This window comes from Mauremys reevesii, linkage group 4 (assembly GCF_016161935.1).
Source record: "Mauremys reevesii isolate NIE-2019 linkage group 4, ASM1616193v1, whole genome shotgun sequence".
NCBI classification, from domain to species: Eukaryota; Metazoa; Chordata; order Testudines; family Geoemydidae; genus Mauremys; species Mauremys reevesii.
Genome location: NC_052626.1, coordinates 142,159,283 through 142,173,902, shown reverse-complemented (window position 1 = coordinate 142,173,902; position 14,620 = coordinate 142,159,283). Strand labels below are relative to the sequence as shown.

Here is a 14,620-nt window from a genome sequence, read left to right as displayed (position 1 = left end):
CCAAGCAGGGGCTGTCGGGCCCCCTGGCAGAGGCCATTGGCAGTCTCCCCAGGGCAGCCCTACAGGGGCCAATGGCCCTGGGCCATTTACAACCATTAAGAGCAAATGAAGGCGAAGAACTTGGGTCCAGCCCCTCAAAGGGCTGGTGGGGTTTGATTTCAGTGGATGTTGGGAGCTGAAAGACCTTTGAGGAGCTGGGCACTTAGTCCTGGGGGGCCAGGGGATTGAGGCCTGGGGGGAAGGCAGCGACAGGACCCCGTCCACACTGGAAAGGGAGGGGACTCGGCTTAAACTCAATCAGCAACCAGTGGGAAAGGCTGGGAATGGCCAGGCCTGGGTGCCGTAAGTCTGCCTCCAGCTTGCGGGGTGGGGGCGCGCGCAGGCTGCATCTTGGCCCACAGCAGGCTGCCGGAGATGGGCTGGGCAATTCGCAGACCCTGCAGAGCCCCCTACCCTTGTTTAGTGATGGTGGGGGGGATTCATAGGCAACACTGGGTCTCCCCATGCAGAGCAGTGGGGGAGCAAGGCAAGGCCATCTGGGTCTCACCCCTGTGCAGTGCCTGGAGCCCTCTTTCCCTGACATTAGCTCCTGGAGGTGACTTTGGCCTGGCTGCTTCTTGGTGCCTCAGTTTCCCTTCTGTACCTGGGGCACCACTGCCACTATCCCTCGCTTACAGGAGCGGTAATTAGCAGGACAAGGAGCGAGCACGCCGATGGCAGGGATAGACGTTCTGGCACAGGGCCCCAGCTGTGTCACCTCCCACACAGGATTCTGTGGGATTATTAGGGTGTGGGGTTTTCAGAATCAGATCATGACTAACCCCAGCCAAGATGATGGGTGGGAATCTGCCTGAGCCACCCTCTGGGGCAGGGAGAGTCAACCTCTGGGGCCGGGTCCCATGGGGGGGTAGGATGAGGGGAGAGGGGATCCTGGAGTGGGGGGGTTCCCAGGGCAGGGTCCCAGGAGGGTGGCGGTGAGGGGAAGGGGGTTCCCAGGGCAGGATCCCAGGAAGATGAGGGGAGGGGTGTTCCTAGGGCAGGGTCCCACGGGAGGTGAAGGGGGGGTTCCCAGGGCACAGTCCCAGAGTGTGTGGTGTGAGAGGAGGGGGGTTCCCAGGGCAGGGTCCTGGGGAGGGGGCGGTGTGAGGGGAGGGGGGTTCCCAGGGCAGGGTCCCGGGGGTGGTGGTGTGAGGGGGTTCCCCAGACTCCTGCGTGGCTGTGGCTGGTGCCAATGAGGCGGTGTGTTGCGGCTGTGCCCAGCTCTCTGGGGTGCTCACAGCGCCCCCTGGCCATCACCCCCATCTCCGAGGCACTGCCCTGCTGTACATTTTTCACCCTGCTTAGTGTTTCCACAGAGGCGGGGAGCCGTCCCGCCCTCCCTGCTGTGCCCCAATTGGCTGCCACCTGCCCACGAGGATTGCCGGGGTGAAGCACTCGGCAAACAACATTGCTGAGAGGGCTGAGTCGGAGGAAACCCCTGAGAGAAGCCAGCAAGGTGCCAAGCTCCCACCTCAGCAGCACCCAACCCCGGAGTGCCTGGGCAGCACCTCAGGTACGTGCCCCTCGCGGAGCCACTGCAATGGGGTGTCCGGCCTGGAACAGGGCCTTTCCCCTCTAGGGGGGCCTGCTCCAATCCGGCCCCGGGGGGGGGCACTGGCTGGCTGGGGGAAGCGGGGCAGGGAATGGGACATGGGGCCTTTCCCCTCTACGGGGCGTCTACTCCAATCCAGCCCTGGGGAGTGGGGAGGGCTTGCTCAGGTGTGTGTGGGGGGGGGACATAGGGCCTCCTATCTGGTCCCAGAGTGGAGGGGGGCTGGCTGGCTGGCTCAGAGGGTCAGGGAATGGGCAGGGGGGCCTCTCCCCTCTAGGGGGTGCTGGCTCTGATCCAGGCCCAGGGCAGGAACGAGCTGGAGTCCGTGCTGGCTGATATCTCCTGCTCGCCCCCTGTGGACAGCGCTGGGGTCTGTAGACTGGGTCCAGCTCACTAGGCGGCTAATGCAATAAGTGCAAATTGCACCTTGTGGGGAAGTGTCAGCGTGGCTGGGCCCTGGGGCAGCTTCTTGCCCCAGGAGGTCCCAGCCCTTCTGCTGTCTTGTGAGTGAGCGGAGCCAGGAGAGGCTTGTGGTAAGGCCCTGGGCGCTGTGCCCAGCCCTGGGCTGGCAGCCTCAGGACCAGCTAAAGCCCTGTTCCTGCAGGGGCTGAGCTGTGCCCCTCCACCATGGCAGCAGGCACACATGGGGGCCAGGGCTATTATCCCCGATGTACTGATGGGAAGCAGGGCCCTCCGAGATCCAGGGCTGGCAGGGGTCCCAGAAGGGAGCCCAGTTCTCCTGAGTTCCACCCTCGTGCCTGAACAACAGGGCCAGCCCCTTCCTGGCTCTGTGCCTCAGTTTCCCCCATGGGAGGGGACAAAACTGCCCTGCTCCTCCCCCAAGGATGGCTGTAAGTCTGGATCCACCCAGGATGCAAGGGCCAGAGACCCATGCAGGGATGCCCAAGGCACAGGGGGCAGAAATGGGCTCTGGGTGGGCCCTGTACAGACCCCTGGGGGACACCACTATTTACTTCTCTCCATTCTGAAAACTGATCATTTATTCCTACCCTTTATTTCCTAACTTTTAACCAGTTACTGATCCATGAAAGGACCTTGTGGTGGAGTAGGGACTGTCCATGTGGGGGATGGGAGAGCAGGGAGGATGGGAGAGCAGGGAGGATTTTAGGTGAGAGGCAGGTATGCAGACTGTAACATGAGCTAGGCTTGGGGGAGGGGAGGTGACACCTCGGCCCAGTAGCTGGACAAAAGAAAAGGAGCTGAGTGGAGAGGGTGGGGTCAGTCTTCGGTTTTGGGACCGGGGTGGTGGGTTTGCAGGGGAACCTGTGCTGGAATCCAGACACCCTGAACCCCCAAAGAGGCCAGAGTGAGGGGTCCTGGCTCTGAACACGAGCTCTGCTGTATCCGGTGTTCCTGTTGTCCAATAAACCTTCTGTTTTACTGGCTGGCTGAGAGTCACTGTGGGTCCCAGGAAGAGGGGTGCAGGGCCGGACTCCCCCACACTCCGTGACAGACCTTCCCTCTTATCCCACGACAGCTTACTTTGCTTAAGAGGGATCTTGTCAAAGGCTTTCTGAAAGTCCAAGTACACTATATCCACTGGATCACCCTTGTCCACATGCTTGTTAACCCCCTCAAAGAATTCTAGTAGATTGGTGAGGCATGATTTCCCTTTGACTCCTCCCCAACAAACTGTGTTCATCTATGTGTCTAATAATTCTGTTCTTCACTACAGTTTCAACCAATTTGCCTGGCACTTAAGATAACTCACTGATCATCCTGCTTTCTCAGTATGATGCAGGAGTCCTTCCCTCTTGCGCTCTCCTGCTCGTGCTTCCTCCCGGTATCCCATTTCCCCCACTTACCTCAGGGCTTTGGTCTCCTTCCCCCGGTGAACCTAGTTTAAAGCGCCTCCTTCTCTTCGTTAGGTGGAGCCCGTCTCTGCCTAGCACTCCTCCTTCTTGGAACACCATCCCATGGTCAAAAAATCCAAAGCCTTTTCTCCGACACCACCTGAGTAGCCATTCGTTGACTTCCACAATTCGACGGTCTCTACCCAGGCCTTTTCCCTGCACAGGGAGGATGGACGAGAACATCACTTGCACCTCAAACTCCTTTATGCTTCTTCCCAGAGCAACGTAGTCTGCAGTGATCTGCTCAAGTGATTCTTGGCAGCATCATTGGTGCCCACGTGGAGAAGCAGGAAGGGGTAGCGATCCGAGGGCTTGATGAGTCTCGGCAGTCTTTCCGTCACATCGTGAATCCTAGCTCCTGGCAAGCAGCAGACTTCTCGGTTTTCTTGGTCGGGGCAGCAGATAGATGACTCAGTCCTCCTGAGGAGGGAGTCCCCGACCACCACCAGCCTCCTCCTTCTCTTGGGAGCGGTGGTCGTGGAACCCCCATCCCTAGGACAGTGCATCTCGTGTCTTCCAATCGGTGGAGTCTCCTTCCACTCCCTTCCCTCAGATGTATCATCTAGTCCACTCTCCGCATTAGTACCTGTGGAGAGAACATGAAAACGGTTGCTCACCTGTGTCTCCGTTGCTGGTACATGGACGGTCCTCTTTCTTCTTCTGGAGGTCACATGCTGCCAAATTTCTTCACTGTCCTTCTGTTCCCACTGCGCAGCCTGCTCCGATTCTTCAGAACGTTGTGCCCGTAGAAGCATATCCTGACGTCTGTCCAGGAAATCTTCATTTTCTCTTATGCAACGCAGGGTCAATACTTGTTTCTCCAGACCTCGAACCTTCTCTTCCAATATGGAGACCAGCTTGCACTTTGTACACACAAAGTCACTTCTGTCCTGGGGAAGAAAGACAAACATGGGACATGAGGACCAGCCCTGGGACAGGGGAGAGGCCCAGGACAAGGAGGGGAGCTGGCAGTCAGATGGCTGAGTCCCATGGGTCCCAGCTGCTCTCCTCGGGCCTGTTTGGGACTGCTGCCCGAGCTATATGCGGAGATCAGAGCCAGATGCCCAGGGGCTCCTAGACCCACACATCTCCTCTCACTGCTCAGACCTGCCTGGGGTGGGTCGCACCCCCTCCTTGGACAAGCTGGGCCACCCCAGGCAGAGAGGCGGGTTAGCGGCTCCAACAGGTTTGGCCTGTTACAAGTGCCTGGGAACGTAAGCGGGTGGGGTGAGTGGGTGACAGGCTCCTGCTCCCAGTCCTAGCATGCACCCAGGCAGGAGCTGGTGTTCGCTGTGCACCCCCAGGCTAAGCTTTGGGCTTTCCTTTGGGTTCTCTGCCCCCCTCTGCTGGCCGCACCGTGCCCCAGGCTTAGGGCTCTGCTCCTGTGCCCTCTAGCCGGGGAGAGAATGCAGGCAGAGTCCCCTGCGCCCAGCAGGAACAAACAGGAGCCAGGTCCCTTGCTCAGAAGTCCAAGTCTGCTGCTCTCTGCTTCCTCCAGGGTCCCGCTCTCTGCTGCATCTCTCGCTGCCTGGCTGCTATTTCACTCAGAACCAATCAGTTTCCCCCTCTTGCCCCACCCCCCACATTTGCACTCAATCCCAGAGAAACTCCTTTGCTTGTTTCAGAGTGGTAGCCGTGTTAGTCTGTATCAGCAAAAAGAACGAGGAGTATTTGTGGCGCCTTAGAGACTAACATATTTATTTGGGCATAAGTTTTCGTGGGCTAAAACCCAGATGACAAGAAAACCCAGTGGGTTTTAGCCCACGAAAACTTATGCCCAAATAAATGTTAGTCTCTAAGGTGCCACAAATACTCCTCGTTCCTTAGCTTGTGATTAGCTTTGCCATGAGGTTCATTGCCTTGGACAGTGGCTTCCTGTTGTTTCCAGCTATCACTACACACAAGGATATGTAATTGCTCCATTCCTTTGGCCTGAAAGACAGGTGCTTAGCACAGCCATTGGCTTTAACCAGGTCTATGACTTTCTATAGATCAAAGCCACCAACATCTTCCAGGATAACAACATGGACACAAAAGGAGACATCCCAGGGAAGGCGGCCACGGGTAGCGACACAGGCAAGACGGACTCCAAAGCTGCTGGGTGAGGGGCCGAGTGCCTAGAGACATCAAGCTCTGTGGGTCTCCACAGCTGTCAGGGAGGTGTGGTGCAGAGCTGAGTGAGTGAACTAGCGGGTTTAAGGCTTGGGGCAGCTGAACTCCACCCCCCCCCCAAAGGGGGCCCAGCCCAAGCCCTGCTGGCTGCAACAGGGTTAGGGCCTAGGAGGGGAGTGGCAGAGCTGGGCTCTTGCGCTAAGCCAGCAGTCCCTGCCCCTCAGAGCATCTCACTGGGGAGAGCACCCAATGGGGGAGTCTCCTCCCAACCAAATCAACACACAGCACAGGCCAGGCAGGCCCATCCTCACGCTGCCAGCAGGGAGCCATGGGCCACAGGCCGGTAGGGTCACACCTGTGTGGGTCACTGATGGGAGGATAAATCAGGACTCTGAACAACTGCAGGGCAGAGCTGGGATAGAACCCAGCAGTCCTGGCTCCCACCTGCCCCCCCTCTAACCACCAGACCTCACTGCCCTCCCCAAGCCAGCAAAGAACACAGGAGCCCTAGCCCCCAGCCCTGCCCCACCTCTAACCACCAGACCCCCCTCGCCAAGTTGGGCTAGAACCCAGGAATCCTGGCTCAGAGCACCCCGCTCTAACCCAGCGATAGAACCGAGGAGCCTGCCTGCCCCCGCTCTAACCACCAGACCAGACCCCACTCCCCTCCCAGAGCAGGGATACAACCCAGGAGTCCTGGCTCCCAGCACTGGTGGCTCTAGGTCTCTGCCCTCCCCTGGCTCAGCCCGGCCCCAGCCAATCACCATCCTCCACCAGAGGGCCGGTGCCCAATCATCAGCAGCATAACAGGAACAGGGCGGGGCTGTGCCAATCAAAACACCTTGTACGGAGGGGATCAGGTACCGAGGGTGATGCCCGCTGCAGGGGGCGGGGCTAACAGGTAGTGGGCGGGGCCTGTTGCAGGAGCAGGGTGATCAGGCAATGAGGCCGGGGCTTGCTCCATGGGGCGGTAGGGGGCAGAAGAGGGTTGTGGGATGGTGTCCAAGTTGGGGCTGCCCCCACATCTTTGATTTCACTGTAATCCCCACCCCTTTGGGCCCCTCTGGGGCCGGACCACTCCCCTCCCCATCTGCACCCTCCCCAGGGGGCAGCCCCTCCCTATTGCCTGTGCCTCCCCCCCCCCCCCAGGGTTGGGGACTGTGGAGATGGGCATGGTCAGAGGCTCAGAGGCCATGGGGATGGGCAGAGGCTGCAGTGGGAGAGGGGCTAGGGTCTCTCTCTGTGGGGATGGGCAGGGGATGCAGGGGAAAGGGATTGGGGTCTCAGAGGCAGTGGGGAAGGGCAGGGGGTGCAGGGGAAGGGGATTGGGGTCTCAGAGGCTGTGGGGATGGGCAGGGGAAAGGGATTGGGGTCTCAGAGGTGGTGGGGAAGGGCAGGGGGTGCAGGGGGAGGGGACTGGGGGCTCAGAGGCTGTGGGAATGGGCAGGGGGAAGGATCGGTGGTCGTGGAGGTGGATGGAGGTGGGTGGGGATCTGTGGCTGAGTGGATGGAGAGCTGGGGATGTGGGTGGGGCTCCGGGTCCCCCCAGCACAGGCTGACCTGCCCCCTCCCCCAGCATGAACCCCTATGTGGGTTTGGTGAGCAGCCTGCGCAGTGCCTGGCTCACGGGGAAGACGCGCGCCGCTGAGCACCGGATCTCCCAGCTGGAGGCGCTGGGCCGCTTCCTGGATGACAAGAAACAGCCCATCCTGGATGCCATGGCCTCAGACATGCGCAAGGTGAGCCGGATGGGGCTGAGCCTAGAGCCCAGTGCAGAGCAAGGGGGGGTGAGCAGGTCTCCCTGTAGGGCAGGGTTGGGGGGAATGGGGGTCTCCCTGGGGATCCCCTACAGCACAGAGAGCAGGGGGTGCACTGGGGTCTTGTCTGCCCAGGTTCCTGGCCCACCCTCCTCCCCACAGGAACCGGGTCATGCGCTGAGTGAGGTGATTGTGGCGCATGGTCCCCTCTCTTCTCCCCTGGGGGTGGGATTGTGGGTGCACGTGGAGGTGTTTTGGTAGGGTCTAGTTAAATGCCCTTGCTGCTCTGGGTTCTGTCAGTGAAGGCCCGTGGGAGCAGCGCCTGCCCTTGGAGGGGTAGGGCTGGGACGACCCTTCGTTCCCGGGACAGTTCATTCCCTGGGCTCTGACCGGCCCCCAAGGGTGCTCTGTCTCCTGGAGAGTCCCCCGGGCCCAAGGAGTGGAGCTGTTGACCCCGGTCCCCATCCCAGGGCTCTAGGCTCTGTTAGATATGCCGGGCCTAGGCCACGGAGTGCCGAGATGCGCCAGATCCAGCCCTGGTCTCTCTAGTCCCTGGGGTGCCAGTGCCGGGCGAGAGAATGGGGTGAGGGGCTCCTGGCAGCCCGTGATGCTGAGAAGACGCACTAAGGTGACTTGCCTCAGCTGGCATTTCCTGCGGGCGGGACGGCTTCGCGCCCAGGCCTGTCGTGTTGCTGGGGGCCAGCGGGGAGGTGACAAAGCTGATGGGCAGGGGTTGAAGCTAACGCTGCTGTGTGCCCCCAGCCCCCCTTCGAGGTGGAGATCTCCGAGATCATCCTGGTCAAGAACGAGGTCAACTACGCACTCAACAACCTGTCGAGCTGGATGAAGGATGAGTTCGTGGAGAAGAACCTGGTAAGGGGGAGACGCCCCCGGGGCTGAGCGGGCAGGGGAACCCCACTGGGGCTGAGCTGCGGGGATGGGGGAGGAAACACCCCCCCCCAGGTGGGGCCTGGGGCGGGCGGGAACGAGCATCCAGGGCTGAGCCAGGGCTTGCTCCCCCCGTCCGAGCTAGGGCTCCTATCCCCACAGCTGAGTTCAGTCCCCCACACCCACCCCAGGACCTGGGACCTGCTGCCCCCAGCTCCTGATGCCGAGGCCTCCCCTACAGGTGACTCAGCTGGACACGGCCTTCATCCGGAAGGAGCCCTATGGAGTGGTGCTGATCATCGGGCCCTGGAACTACCCCTTGAATCTCATCCTGGTGCCCCTGGTCGGGGCCATCGCGGCCGGTGAGTCAGGGACCTAAACCCCCCAAGCCTGGAACCTGCCCCAGGCAGAGGTCCCACCCCCAGCATGGTCCCCACATGCTCTGGGGCAGGGCTCCTGACCCATAACCTTTCCCCGGCACCAAATGAGGCTCCTGGTGTGTTCTCTCGGGTCATCTCCTTGCAGTGCTCCCCAGTGGCAGATCGGGGTGCTATGGCGAGGCCCTGGGGAGGGGAGGTGTCTGTGCTGCGCAGTAACATCCCGCCTGCTCCCCCAGGGAACTGTGTGATCATCAAACCCTCCGAGATCAGCAGCAGCACTGAGAAGCTCCTGGCTGAGACGCTGCCCAGCTACCTGGACAAGGTAAGGAGCTGCCCCCTCCCCGGGCATCACGCCCATCTCCTGTTCCCAAAGCGCTGAGCCACTCCTGCAGGCCTAGCACCATGCCCAGCCGCCTACCCCATGCCCCAGCCCCCCACACCCAGCTCTCCTCTGTGCCCCCCAAGTATTTCGACCACTGGGGTGGGGCAGAGTAAAGGGGGCAGGATGAGGATCACCCCCCACACCCTCCCCTCTCCGATTGCAGGACTGCTTTGCTGTGGTGACCGGGGGCCCTGCGGAGATGACCCAGCTGCTGGAGAACAAGTTCGACTACATCTTCTTCACAGGTATGTCCCAAGTGACCCAACCCCCGCCCCTCTCCATGGTCACCTCCCCTTCCACTCCAAGGGGCACCGTCCAGCCCCCCTACACACGTCCTCTGCCTTCCCCCTCCCAGGGGCTGCCCCCAGAGCCCATTGCCACGGTGCACACTCAGGGCCCAGCCAGTGGCTCTGGGCCCCTCGGTGTTGTCCTGACTGGGCCAGGAGGGGGCTCTCTGGGGCTGGGATCCCAGCTGAGTGACTCTCTGAGCCCTGAGGCCCCTGAAGGTGGGGGCTGGGAATGACTGGAGCCCCCAGCCAGATGCAGGGCCCTTCCCCTTCCTGGGCGAGGCCGGGGCTGCCTGCATCCCAAGGCCCCTGGCGCCCCAGGCCGGGTGGAAGAGTGGCGGGTCTCTGCCCTGACGCGTCTCACCCACCCCCGCAGGCAGCCCCCAAGTGGGCAAGATCGTGATGGCAGCTGCGGCCAAGCACCTGACGCCGCTGACGCTGGAGCTGGGGGGCAAGAACCCCTGCTACGTGGCCGACGAGAGCGACCTGCAGAACGTGGCCAACCGGCTGGTCTGGGGGCGCTGCTTCAACGCGGGGCAGACCTGCGTCGCGCCCGACTACGTGCTGTGCAGCGCGGAGACACAGGAGAAGCTGCTGCCCGCCCTGCGCCACGCCATCACCCAGTTCTTCGGCCCCGAGCCCCGGGAGTCGCCCGACTTCGCCCGCATCATCAGTGACAAGCAGTTCCAGCGCATCCGGGCCCTGCTGGGCAGCGGGCGCGTGGCCATCGGGGGGCAGACGGACGAGAGGGAGCGCTACATCGGTGAGGGTGGGCACAGGGCTCTGGGGGACCCATGCCAGGGCACAGGGCTCTGGGCTGAGGATCCAGGGATCCAGGCAGGGCACGGGGAGCCCTGATGGTAGAGAAATGAGCATTGGGCACTCTGGTGGCAGGGCAGGGCCTGTGGGGAGCTCTGGTGCCAGGGCAGGGCTGGATGGGGGCAGACCCATGGTGGATGAGGGCTGCCATGTGCCCCTGTGCAGTGAGTGATGCCCCCCCCCACAGCCCCCACGGTGCTGGCAGACGTGCAGCCGTCAGACCCTGCCATGCAGGAGGAGATCTTCGGGCCCGTCCTGCCCATCGTCACCGTGCCCAACGTGGACGAAGCCATCGCCTTCATCAACCGCCGGGAACGGCCGCTGGCCATGTACGTCTTCGCCTCCGACAGCAAGGTGCGGGGCAGGGATCTAGGGCGAGTTCTGGTTGAGGACTCATGCCCGGGCCCAGGGCAGGCTCCGTGCCGGAACCGGCCTTTCACCCATTCACTGCTGGGGCAGTGCAACCCCCCCACCCTGGGGCCAGTCTCCACAGGGGAATGGCTCTGCTTTGCACCCCAAGGCAGCTGCCCCCCGTGTGGACACTCTTGGGTGGGTTCAGGAGCAGATGCGCTGGGCTTCACTCCAGTAGATTGGGAAGAGGCCGAAGCTGAACCCCTGTGAAGCGGAGTGAGAGCGTCCAGACGGGGTGGCACTGTGAGACTGTATGACCGACATGAAACCAGCCCAGGTCTCTGTCAGCCATGGGGACAGAACTGGGGCCCTTCAGGGATCAGCACAGGGCCCCAGCCACAGAGTTACCCTGTGTGCATCATGCACACAGTGCATGGCACTGGCTGGTGCGTAGCAGAGGCTGCCCTGGTGCCTGCAGCCCTTTCAATTCTATGTTGGTCTGACTGTCCAGGGTGAACATGCAGTGCACTGCCCTGGTGGGAGAAGTGGGGAGGAGCGTGGCTGTTACAAGGCGAGGGCTGAACTCCCGCACCTGCCTGGGCAGTGACGTAACCGTGAGGGCAAGGGGGCAGGAGAGGACGGGCTGGAGAATATGGCTGGGCTGGATAGGAATTGGAGAGACTGCTCCAGTGTCCCACACCCCGCCCGAGCCTGGTTGCCCCTCCCGGAGGGAAGCAGCTGTGTGGGAGGGGCTCCGGGCCAGCTGATGGGGTGGCACTGGGGGGAGCTGCGGGTGGGTACCAGGTGGGAATGGGGCTCCCTCACTCCCCATTTCTTCTTCCCACCAGCTGGTGCACCGGGTGCTGGAGCGGACGAGCAGCGGCGGTTTTGGTGCCAACGACACCATAATGCAGATGACGCTAATCTCACTGTCCTTCGGTGGGATTGGTACGTCTGGGCCCAAGCTAACCCCGTTCCCTGCCCCCCAGGCAGGGACTGAGCCCCCGGGGCCCACCAGATGCACAGCCTGGGGAAGGGGCCTGTCTGCCACGGGGTTCCTGGAACGTCGGGGCCTGGCTTTAACCAGCTCCAACCATTGCAGCCCGGAGCTGTGCAGCGGCCCAATCCTAGAAGAGCGTGTGGACTCCCACCTCTGACCCAGCTGCCTGCAGAGACATGGGCTGGGGGCAGGGCCCAGCATTTCTGCCCAGGGCATAGTGCACACACTGGGCTTTGGCTGGGGACGCTGGGACCGCACGGAGCGGCCCAGGGACCTGCTGCTCGGCTGCGTCTCCTCCGGTGTCATTAGGGCCTGTAGCTATCCCATGGCTGAGTTTCGCTATGTGGGCAGAACCCTGTGGGCTGGGATCCACCGTGGGAGGATGCATGACCCGGCCCCATGCCTGAGCTTGAGCCACGCTGTGTGGGCACGGCACAGTGGGCTGGGATCGTACGGGGTGGGGTGGGGGGTGTGGCTGGGCCCCGTGACTGAACCGTGCTGTGTGGGCAGGGCCCAGTGGGCTGGGATCGTATGGGGGGGAGGGGGGCGTGGCTGGGCCCCGTGACTGAACCGTGCTGTGTGGGCAGGGCCCAGTGGGCTGGGATCGTACAGGGTGGGGTGGGGGGTGTGGCTGGGCCCCGTGACTGAACCGTGCTGTGTGGGCAGGGCCCAGTGGGCTGGGATCGTACTGTGGGGGTGGGCGCGGCTGGGCCCTGCCCTGAGCCTGTATCCGAGCTCTGCTCTGTTTCTAGGGAACAGCGGGCTGGGCTTGTACCACGGCAAGTTCAGCTTCGACACCTTCTCTCACCACCGCGCCTGCCTCCTGCGCAGCATGGGCCTGGAGACCATAAACGCCCTGCGCTACCCCCCCTACAGCGAGCGCAAACAGGGGCTGGTGCTCTCCACCTTCGAGATCAAGCGCAAGGGCACCTGCACCCTGCTGTGACGGGAGGGTCGGCCCAGCCCAACCCCCCAGCACCGTACAACCCACTGGCTGCCTGCCGGCCATGGGGGAGAAGGCCTGGCCAACCTCAGGAGGCCCCCTCCAAAGGGGTTAAATACTCTTCGTCCGACTCCTTCATCTTCCTAGGAGAGGGGCACAGCTTCCTCCATCCCAGCTCTGGGAACTCCTGCCTCTCCTAGCCCAGCCTCTTGCTTCCCCATCTCCAGCTGCTTGGGTGGTGGGGAGAGAGCTTCCCCCACCCCACACCCCCCACAGGGACAGATGCTGGGAGGGGGGAAATGCCAAGGGGGCTGCCCAGGAATGATGCCCCCGGGCCAGGTGTCTGCCCCCCCCCCAAGGAGACATGTGGGCCATGTAATCCCAGTGGTGCCCTCCCACACTGGTGCCCCTGTCAGGCTGCTGCCGTGTTGCCCAAGAAGGGCAGTGCCATCCTCCCATTGCATGCTGGGGGCGGGGCAGGTGTCCTGGAGCCGAAGGACCCTGCTCCGAGCGGGATGCGGGCTGAAGGGGCAGTAAGGGCAGCCTGCGACCCAGCCTGCTCTCAGGGACTCACTCCTGCCTCAGACATGCCCCCTGTGCTGGTTTAGCCTCATTCTCCCCTCATACTCTCTGCTGTCCACCCCTCGCTGCCTGTGCCCCGTGCTCCGTGCTTTGCCCTGCGTAGATTTTGGTTTAGTAAAGACTCGGTGTTGAACTCGCCTGCCTGGCCTGGTCCTGCAGGTCCTTCGCCCTGCCTGGCTCTGGCTCAGCCGGCAGCATGGGTGGGGCTGGGGTGAGGCCCCCAGAGAGGGGACTAGGCAGCCAGAATGGCCAGGGTCTGCCCCCCACCCCCATCTTCTCCCTGCTGCCAAGGAGCAGCTTGTGGGAGAATGAAAGACAAGGAGCAACAGCCGGGGGGAGCCCTGCGGGTTGGGATTGAGGGGCACTAGCGAGGGGGGCAGGGCTGGGATAGCAGGGTTCTGTGGGTCAGCATTGAGGGGCACTGGCACAGCTGGGGGTGGGAGGCGCCCAGGGCTGGGACAGCAGGGGGGCTGAGGGTAAGGATTGAGGGGCACTGGAAGAGCTGTGGGGGGAGCCCAGGGCTGGGATAAGAGGGGGCTGTGGGTGGCCCCAGCGGGCTAAATTCAAAGTGTGAGTTAATTTTCAAGTCCTTCACTGCAAGTGGTCCAAGCCAGCTCCAAGGGCCCCATCCCTCTGTTCTTCCCCATGGCCACAGCTCAGTGCCTCTGGGGCCGGGCGCTCGAGGGGGAAGCCTCTGAGAGCTGGTTGTGGGCTCTCTGGGCAGTGGGGGTGTGGAATTCCTTAGCAGGGCCAGCTGCAAACCAAGGCTCCCCATGGCAGAGCTGGGAGTAGCCCCCAGGGGCCCAGAGGCACAGACTGGGTGGCTGAGCCCTGCCGTGCAGACTGACCGTGCCACATCGCTGTCTGCGTATGCGCAGACTTAGCCCCTCGGCCACACGCTCCTCCTCTGGGACAAAACAAAACCCACGTCCCTGGGCCCTGGCAAATAGCAAATCCCATAGGGCAAGAGTGGGTCCCTCCGCTGTGGCTGCCCCACGCAGCCTTTGTGCTCCTAGCTGGGGCTCAGGGGCCCAGGTCCAAAGACGGTTTAGGAAACCTCTTCCCTTTTTATTGCACATGAAGGAGTTTGTGTTGTTCCAGTTTCCTTTTCATCTCACTTGTGGAATTGGCCCAGCGAGAAGAACTGGGACTGACCCACCAGGAACTGTTCCTACACCCGCTGGGCCAGGGTATTCCACTTTAGATGGGCACGTGCTCCCATGTGCAATGGTAGTGTCCAGTGGGGCCATGACTGTGCTCCATAGATGAGGACACAAAGTGCCTCACCCATCCCCCCTGCCCAGCTAAAAACAGTCCCCATCACCTCACCCATCCCCCTCCACCCCGCCAGACAACCCCCACTGCCTCACTCATCCTGCCTTGCCTAGCCACAACCACACCCCAGTCCTTGTCTCCCAATTAAAAACCATTTGGAATGAGATTTAGGACTTGTTTAAAAACATTTCACTAGATACCCAAATAAGTCACAGTCAAGAAGAAAGACCACACTGGCTAAAAAACCAACCTAACTTAGAGGAAAGTGAAGTTAGTAATAAAATATATATAAGAAATGGAAGACAAGGCAGGTTGATAGTAATGGATAGAAATCAGAAGCTAGGAATAGTAGAAAATTGATAAGGGAAGCAAGAAGACC

The 14,620-nt window shown here is 61.8% G+C and overlaps 1 protein-coding gene across 2 annotated transcripts; it reads left to right on the top strand.

The window, feature by feature from the left end:
- Positions 1-1,448: 1,448 nt before the first annotated feature.
- LOC120404462 (aldehyde dehydrogenase family 3 member B1-like) lies at positions 1,449-12,387 on the top strand. Of its 2 annotated transcripts, XM_039537065.1 has the most exons (11): positions 1,449-1,552; positions 5,457-5,566; positions 7,154-7,316; positions 8,097-8,207; positions 8,464-8,584; positions 8,839-8,924; positions 9,148-9,229; positions 9,648-10,034; positions 10,278-10,444; positions 11,290-11,389; positions 12,194-12,387. In XM_039537065.1, exons 2-11 carry the CDS (start codon positions 5,490-5,492, stop codon positions 12,385-12,387), a joined length of 1,488 nt encoding a protein of 495 aa, XP_039392999.1. In that variant the 5' UTR covers positions 1,449-1,552; positions 5,457-5,489. The 2 variants fall into 2 exon arrangements, with proteins under 2 accessions (XP_039392999.1, XP_039393000.1); XM_039537066.1 differs by lacking the exons at positions 1,449-1,552; positions 5,457-5,566 and adding an exon at positions 6,461-6,478.
- The last annotated feature ends 2,233 nt before the right edge of the window (positions 12,388-14,620 follow it).

What these genes read in the sequence shown, in the direction of transcription:
- LOC120404462 (XM_039537065.1), top strand. Translation starts at nt 5,490, where the DNA reads ATGGACACAAAAGGAGACATCCCAGGGAAGGCGGCCACGGGTAGCGAC. An exon ending in CGACTACATCTTCTTCACAG is followed by an intron (nt 9,230 to 9,647) that starts GTATGTCCCAAG and finishes CCACCCCCGCAG; the next exon opens with GCAGCCCCCAAGTGGGCAAG. An exon ending in ACTGTCCTTCGGTGGGATTG is followed by an intron (nt 11,390 to 12,193) that starts GTACGTCTGGGC and finishes CTCTGTTTCTAG; the next exon opens with GGAACAGCGGGCTGGGCTTG.